We start from the raw sequence: 21,539 nt of genomic DNA on the forward strand, positions 1-21,539 counted from the left end.
TATGAGGGGCAAATATTTTTTCGCAGAGGGTGGAATGAATTTCCTGAGGAAGTGGTGGATGTTACAAAATTTAAAAGACGCTTGGGTAAGTACATGAATAGGAAAGGTTTGGAAGGATATGGGCCAGGAGCAGGCAGGTGGGACTAGTTTAGTTTGGGATTATGTTTGGCATGGACTGGTTGGAACAAAAGGTCTGATTCCATGCTGTATGACTCTGAGCTTTGCTAACTATGCAGTCCTTTGTACTGCACCAAAGTGTCAGCTTGGATTACACATTCTCATCCCCAGCTGCTGTTCAACCTACAGCTTTCTGACACTGTGCGAGAGTACAGCCATGAGGAAAAGCAGACTTCAGATAAATAGAATCATTCCTTTTGAGCTCTTGGTGGAATTCAAGCTTAAAATCACTAAAATAAAAGCAAAATAGTGTGAATGCTGGAAACCTGAAAGAAAAGTTGGTCATGCTGCAGAAACTGAGCAGGTGCGGTAGTGTCTATGGAGAGACAAAAACAGTTAGTTTTTTTTTAAAACTCATTCACAGGATGAGTGTGTTGCTAGCCAGGCCAACGTTTATTGCCCATCCCTAATTGCCCAGAGGGCAGTTGTGAGTCAACCACATTGCTAAGGATCTAGAGTCACATTTAGGCCAGACCAGGGAAGGATGGCAGTTTCCTTCCCTAAAGGACATTAGCGAACCAGATGGATTTTTTTCCTGACAATCAGCAATGGATTCGTGGTCATCATTAGACTCCTAATTCCAGATTTTCTTTTTAAATTGAATTCAAATTCCACCATCCGCTGTGACGGATTTGTACCCTGGTTCCTGGAACATTCCCTGAGTCTCTAGATTAACAGTCTAGCGATAATATCACTAGGCCATTGCCTATGTATGAGGTAAAAACAATGACTGCAGATGCTGGAAACCAGATTCTGGATCAGTGGTGCTGGAAGAGCACAGCAATTCAGGCAGCATCCGAGGACAGGCAAAATCGACATTTCGGGCAAAAGCCCTTCATCAGGAATAAAGGCAGAGAGCCTGAAGCGTGGAGAGATAAGCTAGAGGAGGGTGGGGGTGGGGATGGGGATAGAGTAGCATAGAGTACAATAGGTCAGTGGGGGAGGAGATGAAGGTGATAGGCCAGGGAGGAGAGGGTGGAGTGGATAGGTGGAAAAGGAGCTGGGCAGGTCGGACAAGTCCGGACAAGTCAAGGGGACAGTGTTGCTGGAGGTTAGAAACTAGGATGAGGTGGGGGAAGGGGAAATGAGGAAGCTGTTGAAGTCCACATTGATGCCCTGGGGTTGAAGTGTTCCGAGGCGGAAGATGAGGCGTTCTTCTTCCATGCGTCTGGTGGTGAGGGAGCGGCGGTGGAGGAGGCCCAGCACCTCCATATCCTCGGCAGAGTGGGAGGAGGAGTTGAAATGTTGGGCCAGGGGCGGTTTGGTTGATTGGTGCGGGTGTCTCGGAGATGTTCCCTAAAGCGCTCTGCTAGGAGGCGCCCAGTCTCCCCAATGTAGAGGAGACCGCATCGGGAGCAACGGATACAATAAATGATATTAGTGGATTTGCAGGTAAAACTTTGATGGATGTGGAAGGCTCCTTTAGGGCCTTGGATGGAGGTGAGGGAGGAGGTGTGGGCACAGGTTTTACAGTTCCTGCGGTGGCAGGGGAAAGTGCCAGGATGGGAGGGTGGGTCATAGGGGGGTGTGGACCTGACCAGGTAGTCACGGAGGGAACGGTCTTTGCGGAAGGCGGAGAGGGGTGGGGAGGGAAATAAATCCCGCACCAATCAACCAAACCGCTCCGTGGCCCAACATTTCAACTCCCCCTCCCACTCTGCCGAGGATATGGAGGTGCTGGGCCTCCTCCACCGCCGCTCCCTCACCACCAGACACATGGAAGAAGAACGCCTCATCTTCCGCCTCGGAACACTTCAACCCCAGGGCATCAATGTGGACTTCAACAGCTTCCTCATTTCCCCTTCCCCCACCTCATCCTAGTTTCTAACCTCCAGCAACACTGTCCCCTTGACTTGTCCGGACTTGCCCAGCTCCTTTTCCACCTATCCACTCCACCCTCTCCTCCCTGACCTTCATCTCTTCCCCCACTGACCTATTGTACTCTATGCTACTCTATCCCCACCCCCACCCTCCTCTAGCTTATCTCTCCACGCTTCAGGCTCTCTGCCTTTATTCCTGATGAAGGGCTTTTGCCCGAAACATCGATTTTGCCTGTCCTCGGATGCTGCCTGAATTGCTGTGCTCTTCCAGCACCACTGATCCAGACATTGCCTATGTATGTTCACTTCTGAAGAAAAGTCAAAACATTAGCTCCATTTCTGTCTTCACAGACGATGCCAGCAGTTTATTTATATTAACATAAGTCCAGTTTATTTGTGAAATTTAAAAAAAAATTTCATCACCACCTCTGGTGTTGTGTAGGGCAAGTGCCAACGTCTGGCAAAATTAATGGATGATTTAGTTTCCAGTCCTCAACGTGAATTATTCTATTGCTGTTTGCTATTATTACGTTACGCAATGTAGGAAGGTAATTACCCTGTGTTCATTTACCCTTTATTCATTACCCTTCTGATTTCCTCATGGTCTAGTCTGGTTTGGTGGCACTGCTGATAGTACAACTGAGATCAGGAATCAGACTCTGAATACCTTCCGGCCACTTCAGGCCATAGTCAGCCGACAAGAAAAATAAAGAAATGTTTAAAAACCCAGAAAATTCTAGGGATGCACAACTTGACCAGCCAGCACTTTCTTTAAAAAAAGGCAGTTGTTTCTCTTCCAGCCCTTAAATCCATGTTGTTTTCTGCTTGTTCATTGTAGCTCTGAAGTGAATCGAGCAAATTGGTTGGACTTTTTCTTTTGCAAAGCTCATTCCAAATTTGACAGAAACAGTTGACTGTAGATTTTGGGTTGATTAAGAAACAAACATATCACGTGTAAAGAGGACCAGAGTCATTGCTGACAAAAACAGGATCTTTCTAATCGCTACTTGGTGACCCCCTACTGGGTGTGGATGTAAAATGTGAAGAGCAAAACGTATAGCTCCTTGCTGTCATGCTCTGATTTCAATTGTTGTGCCACATTGGAGACTGAATTTGAACCAAGTGTCTGGCTCGCATCTAATCAACAGTCAGATCAGGATGAATAATTAACTGAAAATTCAGGACAATGTTAAACTTGGCTATGACATCACCTTTGATCAGCCTGACTGCGGTCAGCATGAACTCAACCATGTTGGATGTTCATTTACGTGGTGGGGAAATCTGCCAGTGAAACTAGAATGACTTCCTGCAGAAATCGAGGGAATACATTTGAGGAGGGAATGGGCTTCAGGGTGGGCCCAAAATGTATGAATTAAAATTAAAACTTGAGCATCAGTGTAACTGGATAATGGTTCCCTTCATTGCTGCAGCATATGTCAGGTGGGCAATCCAGGAAATTCAGGTTGTTCATGTGAAGGGAAAAAACAAATAAGAAATAATTTGTATTTATATCAAACCTCAAGCTCCCAGGGTGAAATAATGCTTTTGAAATGTCGGAAAGATGGCAGGCATTTGTACGTGGCAAATAGTTGATAGTTCTAACGTGGCTGGAAGGTTTCAAAGTCAGATTCCTGATCTCAGTTATACCATCAGCATTGCCACCAATCAGACTAGACCTTGGGGAAATTCCCCACAAATAGTAAAATGATGATAAACTCTTATTCTAGAGCATAGAACAGGAACAGGCCCTTTGGCCCATGAACATGATGCCAAATTAAACTAATCCCTTCTGACTGCCCTTGGTCCATACCCCTCCATTTCTTGCAGATTAATGTTCTTATTTAAAAGTCCCTAAACTGTCCTCTTGTGTCTGCCTCCACCACTGCCCTGGCAGTGTGTTCCAGACTCTGGATTAGAAGTCCAGATCTTGAGATCACTAAATTCAGTCCTATGTTCACTAATATGGCATTATTTAAAGAACTGTGAAGTTCACCAAATGTCCTGACCAGCAGTCGTCCCTCAAGCCAGAGTTTATCATGTGATCCACCTTCAAACTTCAAGGAATCCACCAAGGTGACACTGAAAATAATCTCTGTCTAACTCCCACCCTTGGTCATAGGTTGCTGTTCTGATTTTTCCATTCAATTGGCATTTTGGATGTCAATGTAAAGCTCATCAGCACAGTGATGAAAGGTGGGTAGTTATGTTTGGAGGGTATTCTGGTGCTTCAGAGCAGCTGGAGGCAAGACAGTCTGCACACACAGATAGGACACAGAGAGACACTGTTGGAACTATCCCCTGCTGCATCAAAACAAAGCAGATTATCTCTATTCATTTGGTCAGGAGCTGAATTCAGCAAATAATAAACAATCCAGAGCAACAATAGAATCACCAAAGGAGAGCTTCCTCTTTGCTACACCTGTGGAATTTTGGGTTATATCTGGTGTTAATTAGCATCTGACTTACAATAATGGAACAAATACGATTGCACTTAATTTCTAGTTACCATTAAAGGCATTCAAGTGAATATGTGATTTTAAAACATCTCTGTGAAATAACCAGTTCTTTTGTCTATGGGTCTCTGTGTGTGTTTGATAGAGGTGGTTTCCCTTATTCAAAAAATGTAACTCTACATTCTTTTGCAATAAATCATTCCTTCACATAAGAAGCTTGGTAACTCCAACACTGATTCGTGTTCTCAAAATTGTTTCCCCAATTTAGCTGCTAATTTATGTTAACCAGCATCTTAATGTGCATTCTCATGGATAAATGTTTCTTAGTTCCATAAAACCAGTGCATCAACTAGTTTATATTTTAAGACCACCATCATCCTCTTAGCAGGATACAAAATCTTGTCATTAACCAGCTACAAAGTACAGGTCTGGATGCAGGTACAGTTACAACATGTAAAAGACATTTGAACAGGTACATAAATAGGAAAGGTTGGGAGGAATATAGGCCAACTGCAGCAAGTGGGAAACTTGGTTGGTATGGATGAGTTGGACCAAAGGATCTGTTTCTGTGCTGTATTACTCTCCAACTGTGTCTGATGGAATACTCGCCACTCGCCTGGATGAGTGCAGCTCCAACAATCGGGAAACTCATCACTATCCAGAACAAAGCAACTGGAAACTCCTCATCAATTCCATCCCTCCTCACCTTGGCAGCATTGTGTATCATCTACAAGATGTACTGCAGCAATTCTGTTTCCTTTGACAGCACGCCCCAACACAAAGACCAAGGAAAATAGGTGCATGGGAACAGCCATAGGTATCTCCCCAAGTCACATGGCATCCTGACTTGGAAATATATAGGCAATTCTCCACTGGCATTGGATCAAAATCCTGGAACTTCCTCCCAAACAGCACTGAGTGTATACATTTACCATGTGGATTGTCGTGGTGCAAGAAGGTGACACCACCACCTCCTTAGGTAAAGTTGTGATGGACCATGAATGTTGGTCTTCCCATGAATGAATAAAAAAGACATCTTGTCTCTACTTTCCAATCTCTCTCAATGTAGCATAGGAGATTAATTAATCAACCTTTTTGCAGTATTATGGGCGGCACCGTGGCTTAGTGGTTGGCACTGCTGCCTCATAGCACCAAGGACCAGGGTTTGATTCCGTCCTCGGGTGACTGTTTGTGTGGAGTTTGCACATTCTCCCCGTGTCTGCGTGTGCTTCCTTCGGGTGCTCCAGTTTCCTATCACAGTCCAAAGATGTGCAGGTTCGGTGGATTGGCCTTGCTAAGTTGCACGTAGTGTCCAGAGATATGCAGGGTGGGTGGGTTAGCCATAGGAAATGCAGGAGTGAAAGTGGGTTGGGTCCGGGTGGGATGCTCTTTGGAAGGTAGGTGTGGACTCAATGGGCTGAGCGGCCTGATTCGACACTGTAGGGATTCTATAATTACATGTGTAAATGTATCTATCTTACTGTAAAATATTTTTGCAGTGTGGGGTGCACTGAATTTGTACAACATGGGGCGGTGAGGGAAGAATGTTGGGACCCCCCCCCACTCCACCCCCAACTGCAGCCTCCAACCATGCCATAAACTGGTTACCTGGTCGTTCATCTCTGTGCTATGTGTAGGGCATTGATGTGTCAAGTCAGTAGCTGTGTTTCTCAGATCTTAACAGTGGTTGCCTTCAAAAGTACTTCAATGCCTGTAAAACATGTTGAGATATTCCAAGATAGTGAAAGGTGCCACACCCATTCAAGTACTTATTATGAATCAGTTTGCCTGGCTTTCAAAAACTGCTTCCTAGCATAACCTCACTGACAACTAACTTCATAACATTTCCTGTCCAAATGTAAGCTACTTTGTGACTCTGTAAATTCACGGCTTGTTTCCTCCAATTCTTGCAGCTGATTGGAGGGGAGACATCCATCAATACCAAATTCAAAAAGATGGCTGTAGTGAATTATGAGGGATTTCAGCATCTTCCTTCCCAATTTGTTGCTTCAAGGGATTTAAGGGTCACTCCGTATACAGTTGCTTGGCTGACATTTGATTTTGACTTATTTGTACTCGAGGATCCAGTGAGATGAGTGAAGCGTAACCTTCAATGATCACATTGAAAATCAACTATTCTGCTTTGTTGTACTGTCTGTTTTTGCTTGTTAACTCTTCTGTGAAGCACCAAGGTATATTTTACATTTCCAAAATACCTTTTAGATAACTGTTGAGCGGTCAACCGTATTTGTCTACACAAAACAGTCACTACTCCTGAAAGCAATTCCTGGCCTATGAAGGGTGTATAGGTGCTGATGGCAGATGTTATGTAGCTCTTCAGGAATTTCTGTCTTTTCTTTCCTTCAGCTGAACTAACAATCCTTTTTATTTATGAAGCTGCCCTCTGGTTTTTGTATATTTTTGGGATGAGATGATGAGTTGCTGATTACCTCATCGGGGAGTTGTTTTATTGGAGTTACTGAGCCAGGATCGTGCAGAACAAGTGAAGATTTCATGACTAGAGCACTGAGTTAATGAATGTCTCCCTTTTTTTATATGAATTCTTCTCCCTGATCATTGGGTCTGTAACTCTTTCTGGGAGATTTCCCTGGTGATAGTCTGTATCCCCAATTTGCTACAGAATGAGATGCATCAAAAATGACAATAAATCATATTTATTTTCTTAAATATCAGCACACATAGCATAGAAGGGCTGTAATTTAGGAAGAATAGGATAGTGAGACTTACTGGATTGCCCTTTTAAAGAGCTAGCACAGGCATGCTGGACCAAATGTCCACCTCCTATGCCATATGAAGCTTGAAGGAGACAACTGCAGGGAAACTATGCCTGGATTTTACTCCTTGTGTTTACTCAAGGGATTAACTGAACATTCCTTCAGGTTTTTGAAAGCTTCCTGGACGTGTTGCCATCAACAGTTTCTTGGAACCTCTCTCTGGAAAAGTGCAATTTAATATCAGGCCCTTCAGTACGTGGCAGAATGCAGGCTCATGAGAGTCAGCCACAAGCTGCAATTTGGAGCCATTTGAAGCAGCTGAAGAGAGGCTGGGCCAACAGTGAACTAGACAAAACTTCTGCAGAATTGAAAGTTGGATGGATTCCCGGTTCACTATCCAATTCCTAGAAATCCAAGTACAAGGAGACTGAGAGTAGAAAGGCAACTTCTGGGATGGATAATTTTGTGGAACTCTCAGGAGGTGGCAATAAAAGATGCAGGTTACACCTGCTGCCTGCCACAGATGTAGGAGCCTTACAATGCCCACGCTAAAATGGTCAAGGCCTTGAGAAAGCCAGATAGCTGTCATAGGCTCCCTACAGTGCAGAAAGAGGCTATTTAGCCCATTGAGTCTGCACCAAAGGCTGTCAATGAAACTCTGTAGCAATCCATTACACTCATTCCTTCCCCAAGAGAATAATTGATGAGGTGCACATATATGTGACCAAGCTCAAGGACAAGATGCAGCACCATGTCAAGCTAGTCTTCATGTGGCACTCAAAGGACTTGCGCATTGGGCTGAGAAATTAGTTAGTCATAGAGGTGTACAGCATGGAAACGGACCCTTCGGTCCAACTCGTCCATGCCGACCAGATATCCTAAATTAATCTAGTCCCTTTCATTAGCACTTGGACTATATACCTCTAAACCTTTTCCTATTCATATACCCATCCAGATGCCTTTTAAATGTTGTAATTTTACCAACCTCCACCTCTGACAGCTCATTCCATACACTCACCACCACCTGTGTGATTCAGTTGCCCCTTAGGTCCCTTTTAAATCTTTCCCCTATCACCCTAAACCTATGCTCTCTGGTTTTCAACTCTCCCACTCCAGGGAAAAGACTTTGTCTATTTACCCAATCCATGATTTTATAAACTTCTATCAGGTCACCCCTCAGCCTCCGACGCTCCAGGGAAAACCGCTCTAGCCTATTCAGCCTCTCCCTATAGCTGAAATCCTCCAACCCCGGCAACATCCTTGTATATCTTTTCTGAACCACTGACTAAATGAAAACGTGCCCTATAAAGTGCGGGTGGGAAGTGGTGGATAGATGGTATTTCAGGAACAGAGCACGATAAAGCAGTTCAAAGTGGTTTGAAAGTGTCTGTGAATGGGATGCATTGATAATAATTCTGATACACATAGACACGTTGAATTAATGTCTGTAGCACTAGGCTTTCTTATTGAAGGCAGAATTCTCCCCTGCTCCTTCCTTCTGTCTGCAAGGTTGTGCATCATTTTGGGAAAAGCTATTGGACAGTTGTCAATGAAAATTATTCCTGAAATCCGGAGATGCCCCACACTGAGGTGTCCCTGATTACATGAGACAGCTGGAGTGCTGCGTTAAGATCTAATGTTCTGTGGTAATTTCAGCTATTTCATGAGCTCATTACCTCCGGCTTTTCTGCTGTCCATAGTTGGTGCAAGACTGTCATGGCAACAGAGAGTGACAGCGCTCCCGTGAATTTTGATGTGAACTTCCAGGTTGAAGCTGTTTCATGTCCATTTATGCTGAATGTAATGTATACTCTGAATACTAACACGCTGCCTTTCCTCTCCTTTGCAGAGGTGTCTATAAAAGTTCAAGTCTTTGATAACGGCGACCTTTCACCCCTGACGGGGGCTGCGATTGACATTTACACAAATCAGTCCTGGTTAGCCACAGGAACCACTGATAAAGATGGAGTGGCTCTGATCACATTACAATACCGTCTGGGAACCTGGCTAATCGTCACTGCAGCAAAGTCTGGCTTTGTGACAAATTCTGCTCCATGGCATGCCAACAAAACACCACGTAAGTGAGACAGTGTCTGCAAAAGTCATATTAAAACGAGTGCCTTTCGTTTTGCAATGCACACGACTTGCTGGCAAAGTATAGAACTACACTTTGAGCTGCTGATCTGTTCAGGCTCCCTGTCAGGACCATGTGCATTGGTGGAATGCACACCCATAAAATGATTTTCTGTCTGACAGAGTCTCCTGGAATTACAAACTTTGGCAATGGAATTGTTGGTAGGGAATGGTCTTCACTGTTCGAGCTGAAGGAGCATTGCTACATTATCCTGCTCAGGGAAGAGGTTAAATCATTCTGTGGGGAAAGAAAACACAAGCTAGCCTCCGATCAATCTTACCCTAGTGACCACCAGCAGTGTTGGTATCATTTCCTGTATGTGACAGATGGTCATGTATTTTCACAGAGTGCCTTTAAATAGTTTTTTAAAAAAGCCTGCAGGGAACGTCTACTTCCCAAGAGCCCTTCTCTCCCTCTCTCCCTCTCCCTCTCTGTCTCCTGTCACAATTCTGTAAATTGCTTGTGTCGAGATCCCACATCTGAATAGGGCATGTCATCTATCAATCAGACAGTACTTGCGGGCTTCAGACTTGGCTCTTTGAGTGATCTTCTGAAATTTCAGAGTTCTGTTGCCATCTTGAAAATAAAAAGAATATATTCAATACTGACAAATAGGCAATGCCATGGACAATTTGCTCATGTCTAATGATTTATTTGATCAGTTTTTTAAAAACTTTATGTACGTTTTTGGTAACCTGACGGTGCTATTTTATCATTGCTTGTCTCAGTTTAAAAACATTTGTAAAATGATGTAGATGTTAGTTTACCAGGATATTACTGTCCTCAGTAAAGGTATACTAATAAGGCAGATTAGAGGCAAAATTATCCTTTCTTTCTAATCTACCCTAGCCCAAGAATACAATTTGAGGCAATTTTAAAGGCAATTCTTCTCTATATTTAAACTGTGCTATACTTGACCTGACTATACTTTATATAAAACAGTTCCAGAAGAAGTCAATGTAATTTTAACATGCAAAATCAGTGCATGTATAATTTGCTCTGTTAATAGTAGCAAGTATGTGCTTCCAATATTAGTTACATATGATCAGGAGTAAGAGTACACCAGATCATGACTGATCTGATTCTGGCCTCAACTCCACATACCCACCTTCCTAATCGCTTGCTGTATGTGCTTATTGATTTTTTTTTTTGTGATTCATGTAGTGGTGCACCCAGATCCCTCTGTATCTCAGAGTCCTACAATCTTGATTTCAGTAATATGCTGTTTTCCTATTCCTCCTGCAGAATGGATAAGTTCACATTTTCCTACATTATAGATCATATACCAATTTTTTGCCAACTTGCTTAACCTCTATCCCTTTGCGGGTTCCTTATGTCTTCTTCGCAACTTAGTTTCTCAGTAGTTTTTGTGGCTTCCCCAGTTTTAGCAACCACACATTTTGTCCTTTCTTCAAGTCATTGATGTAAATTAGAGCTAATTGAGACCCCAGTGCTAATCCCTTTGGCACTCGATTAGTCAGATCATAACCCAAAGGTGACCCATTTAAGCATACCCTGTACAGGGGAACCTCGATTATCCGAACGACTTGGGTGGGCACTATTTCGTTCGGATAATCGATTATTCGGTTAATAGATTAAATGCCTTTCCTCTGGGACTCGGAGTTTTTAAAGTCTGCTCCCTGTTCAGGAGACTGCAAAAGCACACAGCACGCGAGCATGCGGCCAACCCCACACGCCTCCTGCTGCGTCCAACACCACACCCCAACAGTCCAACACTGCCCTCCCGCCCGCCCCTCCAACACCACCCTCCTGAACACCAACCGTCCAACGCTGCTCCCTGCCCACTACCTATCTCCATCCAGCAGTGCCCCACCCCCCTCTCCGAGGCAGCTGAACAGGACACCAACAATAAGATTGCTGCTGCCTTTGTGGGGTACGTCTCCAAATAGCGCGTGCGCACTCCCGCGCGCATACGTAGCCAGGCGGTTTAGGGTGCACCCCTCTGTAGAACTCCAGGGAAAGTGTGGGGAGAGAGTGAGGGTGGAAGGTCAGTCATTTGGCGACAGTGCCTGTTTAATCACTGAAAACAATACAGTGTTGGAAACACGTCTTTGGTGTAATGTTTCTATCGGGACCTCGAGATTTCCTTCGGATAATCCAATTTTTGGATAACTGGTATTTGGATAATCGAGGTTCCTCTGTACTTTCTACTAGCCAATCAGTCCCTTGTCTATGCTCATATGTTACTTGCTGCACCATGAGCATTTTTTTTACACCTTGTCCGAACCCTTCTGGAAATGTAAGTGTGCTACGTCCACTTACCCTACAAAGGGCAGCAGCAGTTTTATATCAATGTTGATTGCCACTTTCTCAAAGGCATAGTTAGTAAGTTTGCAGATGATATTAAAATTGGTGGTATTGTGGACAGTGAAGAAAGGTCTGTTTCTGTACTGTATGACTCTAAACTCAAATGAATAAGTTCAGCGTGATTTCCCTTTCACAAAATCATGTTGAAGCTGCCTGATCGCATTAAGATTTTCAAGGTACCCTGCCATAAACTCGTTAATAGTAGATTCCAGCATTTTCCTAAGGTTGATGTTTAGTCATCAGTCCAGTAGTTTCCTGCTTTCTGAATCTGGCCTTTCTTCAATACAGGAGTCACATTTGCTATTTTCCAATCTAGGACTTTTCCAGAATGTAAGATGTTTCGGAAAATTAAACCAATATATTTACTACCTTAACGGCTTCTTCATTTAATGATTGAAGGATTAAATCTCATCAACTGAAGGGGACTTGTCAGGTGTTCTAATTCTTTTCTCAGTAGTTGTTCCCTGGCGATTGTTTTAAATTCCTAACTTCATTTCTGTTACCTCTGGAATAGTATTAATGTTCTCTGCATTGAATGGAAGTACTAAATGCTGTTTGTCTATATAGAACAATGGCTAATCGAAATTGGAAAACCCAGATTAAAGAAGGAGGTAATAGTACAGAACTTGGGAGAGGTTATTAAAATCTCCAGCACGGACACAAATAGGAGTGTGTTTGGAAAGGATTAGCAATCAAACGTCAAGCACACTGGACAAACCAATGAGAAGGTACATACAGGACTGAAGGTGTTTATATCTGAACGCAATATAAGGAATAAGGTAAATGAGTTTGTGGCCGGAGTGGGACCATTCGGCGCAGCCAGTTTGGCGCGAGCGGATTGGCGTGACCCATTTCGGTGCAGAACTGTTTTGTAATTATTCAGTAGTAGTTATTAAACTACTATTATTAAAATTATTAATTTATTTAAATTATTAAGATATATTAAAATAAAATATATTTCGGCGCAGACCCATTTGGTGCAGAGCTGTTATGTAGTTATTCAGTAGTAGTTATTAAACTACAATTATTAAAATATATTAAAATAAATACAAATTATTAAAATAAAATAAAACCCATTAAAATGCCATCAACAATTTTGTATTTGCCTTATTTCTTTCATTTTTAATTTTCTTTTTAACATTTTTACTGAAGAGGATAAACAATATTTTTCTTTTTATTGCTTTCATTAATGCTTGTAAGTAAGCCTGAAAAGGAATAAATAAGAGCTTAGCCAAATCGCTCGTGCCGAAATGGGTCTGCGCCGAAATGGGTCACGCCAAACTAGTCGTGCTGAATCGTTCGCGCCAAAGTGGCTGCGCCGAATGGTCCTACACCCGCTTGTGGCGCTGATCAAAATTGGCAAGTATGACGTGGTGGGTGTCACGGACACGTGGCTGCAAGGGGATCAGGATTGGGAGCTGACTGTTCAAGGATACACATCCTATTGAAAATATAGGCAGGTAGGCAGAGGGATTGCTGTTGCCTTATTAGTAAGAAATGAAAATAAGTCAATAGTAGGAAACTAAGTAGGGTCAGATGGTGTAGAATACATGCGGGTAGAACTGAGGAACCCTAAATGTTTAAAAAAAACCATAGTTGGAGTTAAATACAGGTCTCCAAACAATAGTTTGGATGCACCCAGGCGATAGAAAAGATGTGTTAGAAAGGCAAAGTTTCAGTGATCATGGGGGATTTCAGTATGTAGGTGGACTGGGAAATTCAGCTTGGTAATGATTCACAAGAAAATAAATTTGTAGAGTATGGTGGAGCCCACCAGGGAACAGGCAATACTGGATTTAGTGTTGTGCAATGAGGCAGGCTTGACAAGGTGAAGGAACCCTTGGCAGTGATTATAATATAATTGAATTTACTCTGTAATTTGAGAGGGAGAAGATTAGAATCAGAAGGAATGGTATTGCAGCTGAATAAAGGCAACTATAGAGGCATGAGGGAGGAGCTGGGCAGAATTAACTGGGAGAGGAGCCAAGCAGGAAAGACAGAGGAATAGCAATGGCAGGAGTTTCTGGGAATAACTCAGGAAACACAGCAGAGATTCATCCCGAGGCAATAGAAGCATGGTACAGGGAGGATGAGGCAACCATGGCTGACTGGGGAAGTCAGGGATAGAATAAAGGCAAAAGAGAAAGTGGATAATATGGTGAAGGGCAGTGGGTAACCAGAGGATTGGGAAGCTTACAAAGACCAAGAGAGGCACAAAAAAAATGTGGAGCGAGAAGATTAAATATGAGGGTAAGCTGACCAGTAATATAAAGGAAGACTGTAAGAGTCACTGTAGATATATAAAAGGCGAAAGAGAGGCAAAAGTTGACGTTAGGCTGCTGGAAAATAATACTGGAGATATAATAGTGGGAAACAAGGAAGTGGTTGAGGAACTGAATAATCACTTTGCATCAGTTTTCATGTGAGTAATATCCCAAAAACTCAAGAGTGAGGGGACAGATTCGCTCAAGGTAAACTTGCAGGTTGAGTCAATAGTTAGGAAGGCAAATGCAATGATTAGATTAGATTACTTACAGTGTGGAAACAGGCCCTTCGGCCCAACAAATCCACACCGACCCACCGAAGCGCAACCCACCCATTCCCCTACATTTACCCCTTTTCCTAACACTACAGGCAATTTAGCATGGCCAATTCACCTGACCTGCACATCTTTGGACTGTGGGAGGAAACCGGAGCACCCGGAGAAAACCCACGCAGACACTGGGAGAGTGTGCAAACTCCACACACACAGTCGCCTGAGTCGGGAATTGAACCCGGGTCTCTGGCGCTGTGAGGCAGCAGTGCTAACCACTGTGCCACCCACGAATGATGGCATTTATTTTGAGATGACTTGAAAATAAAAATAGTGATATACTTCTGAGGCTCTATAAGGCCCTGATCAGACCACATTTGGAGTATTGTGCACAGTTTTGTGCCCCATCTCTCAGGAAGGATGTACTGGCCCTGGACCATGTTCAGAGAAGGTTCACGAGAATAGCCCCAAGAATGAAAAGCTTAACATATGAGGAAGGCTTGAGGACTGTGGGCCTGTACTCGATGGAGTTTAGAAAGATGAGGGTGGACCTAACAGAATACTGAATGGCCTGGACAGAGTGGATGTGGGAAGATGTTTCCATTGGTAAGAGAGACTAGGACCCGAGGGTATAGCCTTAGAGTAAAGAGAAGACTTTTTAGAACAGAGATAAGGAGAAACTTCTTCAGCCAGAGAGTGGGGAATCTCTGCAATTCATTCCAACAGAAAGCTGTAGAGGCCAGCTCGTTGAATATATTTAAGACTGAGATAGATAGGTTCTTGATTGTCAAGGAGATCAAGGGTTATGGGGAGGAAGCAGGAGAATAGGGTTGAGACACTTGTCAGTCATGATTGAATGGCAGAGGAGACTTGATGGGTTGAATGGCCTAATTTCTGTTCCTATGCTTTAATGTTTTAGAAGAGACATTAGTCAAGACAGAGAAGGTTTGATCGTATAAGTCAAAGTGTATTGAGCAGCAGGTGGCTTTCATCTGCTTTACAACGCTGTCCAAGTTCAATTTCACCTGATCGGGCTTTTATTTACTTCTGCACAAGTATCGTTTAAGCATTTGTTATTGGCTAGTTCTTGTTGAGTCTTATGTGCTAATGTTGCTGTCCAGTTGCCCAACGTGCAGCATTTGCAAGAAGAGTGAAACCAGCATTTTGTCTCAGCTCATTCCTCACTTTGTGTATTGTGAAGCAATGGGCTTGAGCTCCACAAATGCTGAACTCACACTCCAATCGGTAAGAGGCTAAGTTGCAGGAGCAATACCATGTTCCCATTCTGCCTGCATGGAACTGCTCTTAACGGAGAATGGGTGTGATTGCTGAATCCTCCACCCCCTTCATACCCCCACCCTTTCTGCTTGCCAGCAGGCATTGATGACAGGACTAATGCCATTTCACAATGAATAACGTAGGACAGAAAATAATTTAAAGGAGCTTGTTTTCAGATTCAGAGAAAAGATGTAATGTTTTTGCTTCAATCTTAATCACCCTTTCTTTGAAGCATGTCAGCTGGGTCTCCCCTCTAAGTGTTTTGCAAATGAGAATGGTTCACTAAGCATTTTTTTGTTTTGGTAAAAATTAATTTATTTTCCACATAAAGAATCACAGAATTGTTACAGTGCAGAAGGAGGCCATTCGGCCCCTTTGAGTCCTACTTGGTGCCAAACTCCTGCCTTTCCCCGTATCAATGAGTACTATGTCCACCCAAATGATTATTCAATGCCTGAATTGAATCTGCCCCCATCATATTTACAGGCAGTGCATTACAGACGCTAACTACTCACTTTATAAAAAGTTAAAATCACACAACACCAGGTTTTAGTCCAACGGGTTTAATTGGAAGCACTAGCTTTCGGAGCGCTGCTCCTTCATTAGGAAGGAGCGGTGCTCCGAAAGCCAGTGCTTCCAATTAAACCTGCTGGACTATAACCTGGTATTGTGTGATTTTTAACTTTGTAACCCCAGTCCAACACCAGCATCTCCAAAACACTTTTTTTTAAAAAGTGTTCTTGTTTGTACATTGCTGTGAATCTAAGCCCCTTTTTCTGTTTATGTGTGGGAAGAATTCCCTTCTTGACTGTATGATTTACTCTATGATACATGACTTGTAATGAGTTATGGCTTTTTAATGCAATTGTTGGTGCTCAAACCACGAATTGCCTAACTCTGTTTTGTTGTGAGTTCTGATTTCATCAGAATGCTTTGTTGGTATTGCAGCACAGTCAGGCACCTACTAACAATTGTGCCATTGAAAGTATGAAAAAAATGCAGTCACTAACATCTGTCCATGGTTTTCACAAGAGTATTTGGACAATGCCTGAATTCCTCCCAGTTTGCCTTTAATGCTTTAATTCCACAAAAGTCTAAAGAGAAAGTAAAAAAATACTGGATTACCAACTGTGAATTTTAGTCTTGATGATTTTTTTCTTTGAAGTGAATATTCACCTATTTATGACTCTTTTGTCAATGAAATGGCTGCTCTGGGGATTGCAAACTCATTCAATCGAGAATTTAGTTGTGTCTTTGAATATGTAAATTCATGAATGATCTTGTTTGGAGTCTGGCATGGAAGAAAGATATTCATTTTGTGTTATTCATCTTGAATGAGAAGCAGAGTTAGAGAAGCACTTCACTCGGTTTGTGATAGAGGCTGTGTGGTGAAGTACACATTGATCTTCAAATGCCAGGTCAAATGTACTTGTAAATTTTTCAAAGAAAACTAATGTTCTCCTGATCATTTCAAGATTCTGCCATAGGTACTCATGATGGTGAATGGGTCAAACATGTGGCCCAAGTAATAAGGGAAAATGCTGATTTTTCAGCACATCACATTCTTAGTGAATGCTAAAAATGTGGCATTAACCCTTCGTCCAGAGGCTCACTGAAGATGTTACCGAGTATGATGACAAAACGTCTGAAAATGAACCTTCCAGCTCAGCTAGCAAGGTTGAAACTTTATTGCTGGAACAGCACAGCAGGTCAGGCAGCATCCAGGGAACAGGAGATTCGACGTTTCGGGCACAGGCCCTTCTTCAGGAAGAAGGGCCTGTGCCCGAAACGTCGAATCTCCTGTTCCCTGGATGCTGCCTGACCTGCTGTGCTGTTCCAGCAATAAAGTTTCAACTTTGATCTCCAGCATCTGCAGACCTCACTTTCTCCTCGAAGAGCTCAGCTAGCAAGCCTACATCCATTAACCCTTCACTTCACAAAAAACAAATGACCGCTGAACGTCAAAAGTAAACAGGCATGATGGTGTTATGAATAGGCGGCACGGTGGCTGTTGCCTCTGAGCACCAGGGACCCATGTTTGATTCCACCCTCTGACGACGGCCTGAAGTTTGCGCATTCTCCCTTTGTCTGTGTGGGTTTCCTCCAGGTGCACCAATTTCCTCCCACAATCCAAAGATGTGCATGCTAGGTGGATTAGCCAAGGGAAATGAAGCAGATGGGTCTGGTTGGGATGCTCTTTGGAGGGTCAGTGTGGACTTGATAAGCTGAATGGCCTGCTTCCACACTATACGGACTCTATGATTCTAGACAGTTGACATCCATAATACGTTATCTCTTCAAAATCTCTGAAACTATCATTTAAAATTATTGCCAGAATGAACTGGATAAAATATTTGGGTCAGATGTATCTCACTGTCAAGTTCCTTACCACAAGTCTCCTTGTAAGGAGCACAGTGCTGGGGAATCAGGGGGAGTAGAAGGCCAGCATTTTTTACAGCTGGGAAGGTGTGTCAGAGTGTGATTCTAAGTTACACTTGTGTTCTGCTTACTAGCCAGAGCCTTGGGAATAGTTGTTGAACTGTCCTCTTGGCTGCACTTTACTTGGACCATGTAGAAATAGACACAAGAGGGAAGACAAACCTGGTAATAAATACTAATTTCTGTAAATATATGGATATTTTCACTACAGTTGCTTTCCTCTGTCTGCATACATGATGCTAACTTCCTGTTCAGACCTGATGTATAGGATGGGTTATATTTGAGACTATTTTGAATGGTTCTTTGTTACACAGGAAATCATAAATCATCTCAATCAGAGTTACAGTAACTCTGCAAGCCTGCAGAAGCGGTTTGTTTGTTAATTGATTGGTAAAAAAGTGACTCATATTTTGCCAGGCTTCATTGTCTTTCAATAAACAATGTGATGAGTTTTGTGTACAAATAATCAGAAATAAAAGGATTTATTCTGGAACTGACCAGCTTTTTGAGATGAAAATCAGTAGATATTTATAAATTAATTCCCTTCTGAGGTTTTGAGAGTGATTAATACTGCACTGAGTTTTACCAGTCCTTAAAATATAGGCTGTGAGGCAACAAGTTTGGAGAACTGGCATGGGAAGGCTGGTGTACCAGCTACCTTTCCACTGCCGTGCCAGTTTATCAGCAATAGGAAAGATGACTGATTACCATCTGACAGGTGGTAGTGTGTTCTCCCCTTCGGGTGCTCTGGTTTCCTCCCACCGTCCAAAGTTGTGCAGGTTAGGTAGATTGGCATTGGGAAATGTAGGGTTGCAGGGATAGGGGAGAGGTAGGGTTTGGTTGCTCTGTGCAATGCTCTTAGAGAGTCGGTACAGACTCATTGGACCCTTTCTGCACTGTTGGGATCCCATGGTTCCGTGAGGAGCTCAGTTAAAACACTTAGTTGTCTGCCTTGCTTTGCTGGCATTTTCCAGTGACCGAAGGCTCTCTGCCACATGAGGAAATGACCAGATAAACCTCACTGCCTCCCAGTGAGCTCTGCGAATGTAGGAACCAGACTTCCCTTCACATTCTTTGACCCATGGTTCCCCCTTGGTAATGGTCATCCCTGTGGCCTCAGGTAATCCCTTCCTGTCTCTGGCAGGCAAGCCCTAGTGCCGCCGCACCCCCCTCCCCCACCCCACCCCACCGCCAAAACCCCCTAATGAATTGACTTTGAGGTTACATAGCCATTGATACACCCTCATCCTTTTCATTACTTTTCTTCAGAATTAAACACACAGGGGAGGCGATAGCCTAGTGGAATTATCGCTGGACTGTTAATCCTGAGATCCAGATAATATTCTGGGGACTAGGATTTGAACCCCGCCACAGCAGATGGTGGAATTCAGTGAATACCTGGAGTTCAGAATCTAATGATGACCTTTGTCGATTGTCAGAAAAACCCATCTGGTTCACTGATGTCCTTTAGGGAAGGAAACTGCCAACCTTAGCTGGTCTGGCCTACATGTGACTCCAGACCCACAACAATGTGGTTGACTCTTAACTGCCCTCTGGGCAATTAGGGATGGGCAAGAAATGCTGCCAAGTCAGCGATGCCTTCATCCCCTGAAAGAATAAAGAAAGAAATAAATGCTGTATGTGCAGCTCCACAAATGGCACCACTGCAGGTGGTGCTGCTGAGCTTCTGACCTCAAATTGCTGCCCACTGAAGCATGGCCACCTCTTGCTTTCAGTCTTAAGCTCTCTCAACTCCATAAAGGTCAGGCCACAGTTTTAGAATTTAGGCTTTGATCCTGAAGTATAGAGAATGGTAATACTACCAGAGCAATTAACGAGAGGATTTGGGTTGCAGCAATCCTATTGGGACCAGCCATTCCTTATTTTTGTAGCTGTATTAAAGATTATTGCTCAGAATAAGCCAGTTGTCCCCATGTACCTCTCCCTTCCATTTTGGCCCTCAGTTGAGTATCCACTACATATCTATGTCTGTGGGGAGACCTGCTGACCGTGGTCCAGTCTGCCCATTTGGTTAAGTGTCCATTAAGTTGAGTTGTTGTGGGATACTGGCAGGTTTGAGATTGTTGCCTCACTTCCTCTTGTTCAGTGTGTTATTGGCTATGTGAGCGTGTGGGCATCACAGTTTCCGAAGTAAATAAATACCTCTTGGTTTGGGGATTTGAATGGAATGACTGGTCCTAAGATCGCTTCCTCATTTCCATTGGAGATGCCAAGCTGGCAATCATAATTGCCCAATGGAACTCGACCCAGGAGTTTATTCTGTGGGAAATCAGTGGCAGAGTTCCCTGAACCGTCATGTGAGAGTCAACTTGAGCGTGTTGCTGGTGGGAATGGTGAATGTTGAACTGAATTGGTGACCAAAACAGATTTCAATTGATCACTTCTCAAGTTATTCTGCTTAAACTCACCAAACACTTCTCCATGTCTCTCAGAGGCACATCAAGGCAAGCTCATTCTGTGGGTTAGAGTGAAGTGTGGTGAGTAGACAATATCTTGCCGTTCTGCATGTAGCAAGATCCCAAAGTGTACATTGAAATGAATAACTAGTCGATTTTAATTTGTCAATGTTGCTTGGATAATCATTGCCAGTCTGAACAGTACCAGCACTCCTGACTCATGATTAGCTAATCAAGAATCTGCATTGATTTTACTTCATAGCCAGAGCATACTAGTCTGTGTTTTATTGCCTAGTATGCAATACCACTGACCTTGAACATGAGCATTGTCCCCTGCGAATATTGGGAACACCAGCATTTTTTTCAGATCTTTCCCCTGCGGACTGAGTTTGTGGAGACCACAGAGAAAAGATCAGTGACTCCGAATTACAGCACCCTTCGTGCGTACGCAGATAGGAAACTTTCAGTGATAGGCTGAATTTCTACATAGATGTCACTCTGGTTCAAAGTTGATTGACAATTGAAATGGGTTTCTTGTCAGCACAGTACTTAAATAGGATGTAAGCCTCTGAGAGTGAACTTACAGAGAAAAACATGCCTAGCTTTGCAGTGTTTCTTTATCTTCCCTTTAGGTTTGAGAGTTGCTTGCATACAATAAATATTAAAATCTTCAGCGAATTCAGTGTGAGCTCAACCAACCGCATTTTTTTTGTGTGTGACATATGCGTAACATTTCCATTTTCCTGTTGACAGTATGCTTTTACCAACAGAGATCCCATCATTGGAAAATTGTTTGCACAAACCGTAATTTCCTGGACTGTATTGTGATACTGGATCTTTGTGTCAGAAGCTGGAATAAAAAAAGGGTGGACATTACACTTCAGTTATCTTGGTCACACCCTATCTGGAGTTAATAGGCAGTGTATCTCAGGAAACGTAATGACTAGCCCTAAAGGAGTGTACGGTGGATTCAACCAAATGAGGCTCAGGATTAACTTACAAGGATAAGCTTCAGAAGCTTGAATAGTATTCTCTTGAGAATAGGAGACAACTAGTTATTGGTGCAGACATTCCATTCCCAATAGCAATAAATGCTGAGGCGCTAGCAGCTGTTGAGGGGCCTTAATGGAATTGAAAAGGGAGGCAATAGTCTACTGTATTATTGCTAGACTACTAATGCAGAAATCCACGGAATGATCTGGGGACCTGGGCTCAAATCAATACT

The 21,539-nt window shown here is 43.1% G+C and overlaps 1 protein-coding gene across 1 annotated transcript in view; it reads left to right on the forward strand.

Moving 5' to 3' along the window:
* The window catches only part of fam171a2a (family with sequence similarity 171 member A2a), a 316,435-nt gene that overhangs the window by 109,326 nt on the left and 185,570 nt on the right, over positions 1–21,539 (forward strand). The window contains exon 2 of the mRNA XM_043675236.2: positions 9,035–9,262. Within this exon, the coding sequence (XP_043531171.2) occupies positions 9,035–9,262 (228 nt within the window). The remainder of the gene's footprint in view (positions 1–9,034; positions 9,263–21,539) is intronic.

The sequence above is a fragment of the Chiloscyllium plagiosum genome, unplaced genomic scaffold, assembly GCF_037043375.1.
Source record: "Chiloscyllium plagiosum isolate Xiang-an unplaced genomic scaffold, Cpla_swu_hap1 HiC_scaffold_32, whole genome shotgun sequence".
Lineage (NCBI taxonomy): Eukaryota > Metazoa > Chordata > Chondrichthyes > Orectolobiformes > Hemiscylliidae > Chiloscyllium > Chiloscyllium plagiosum.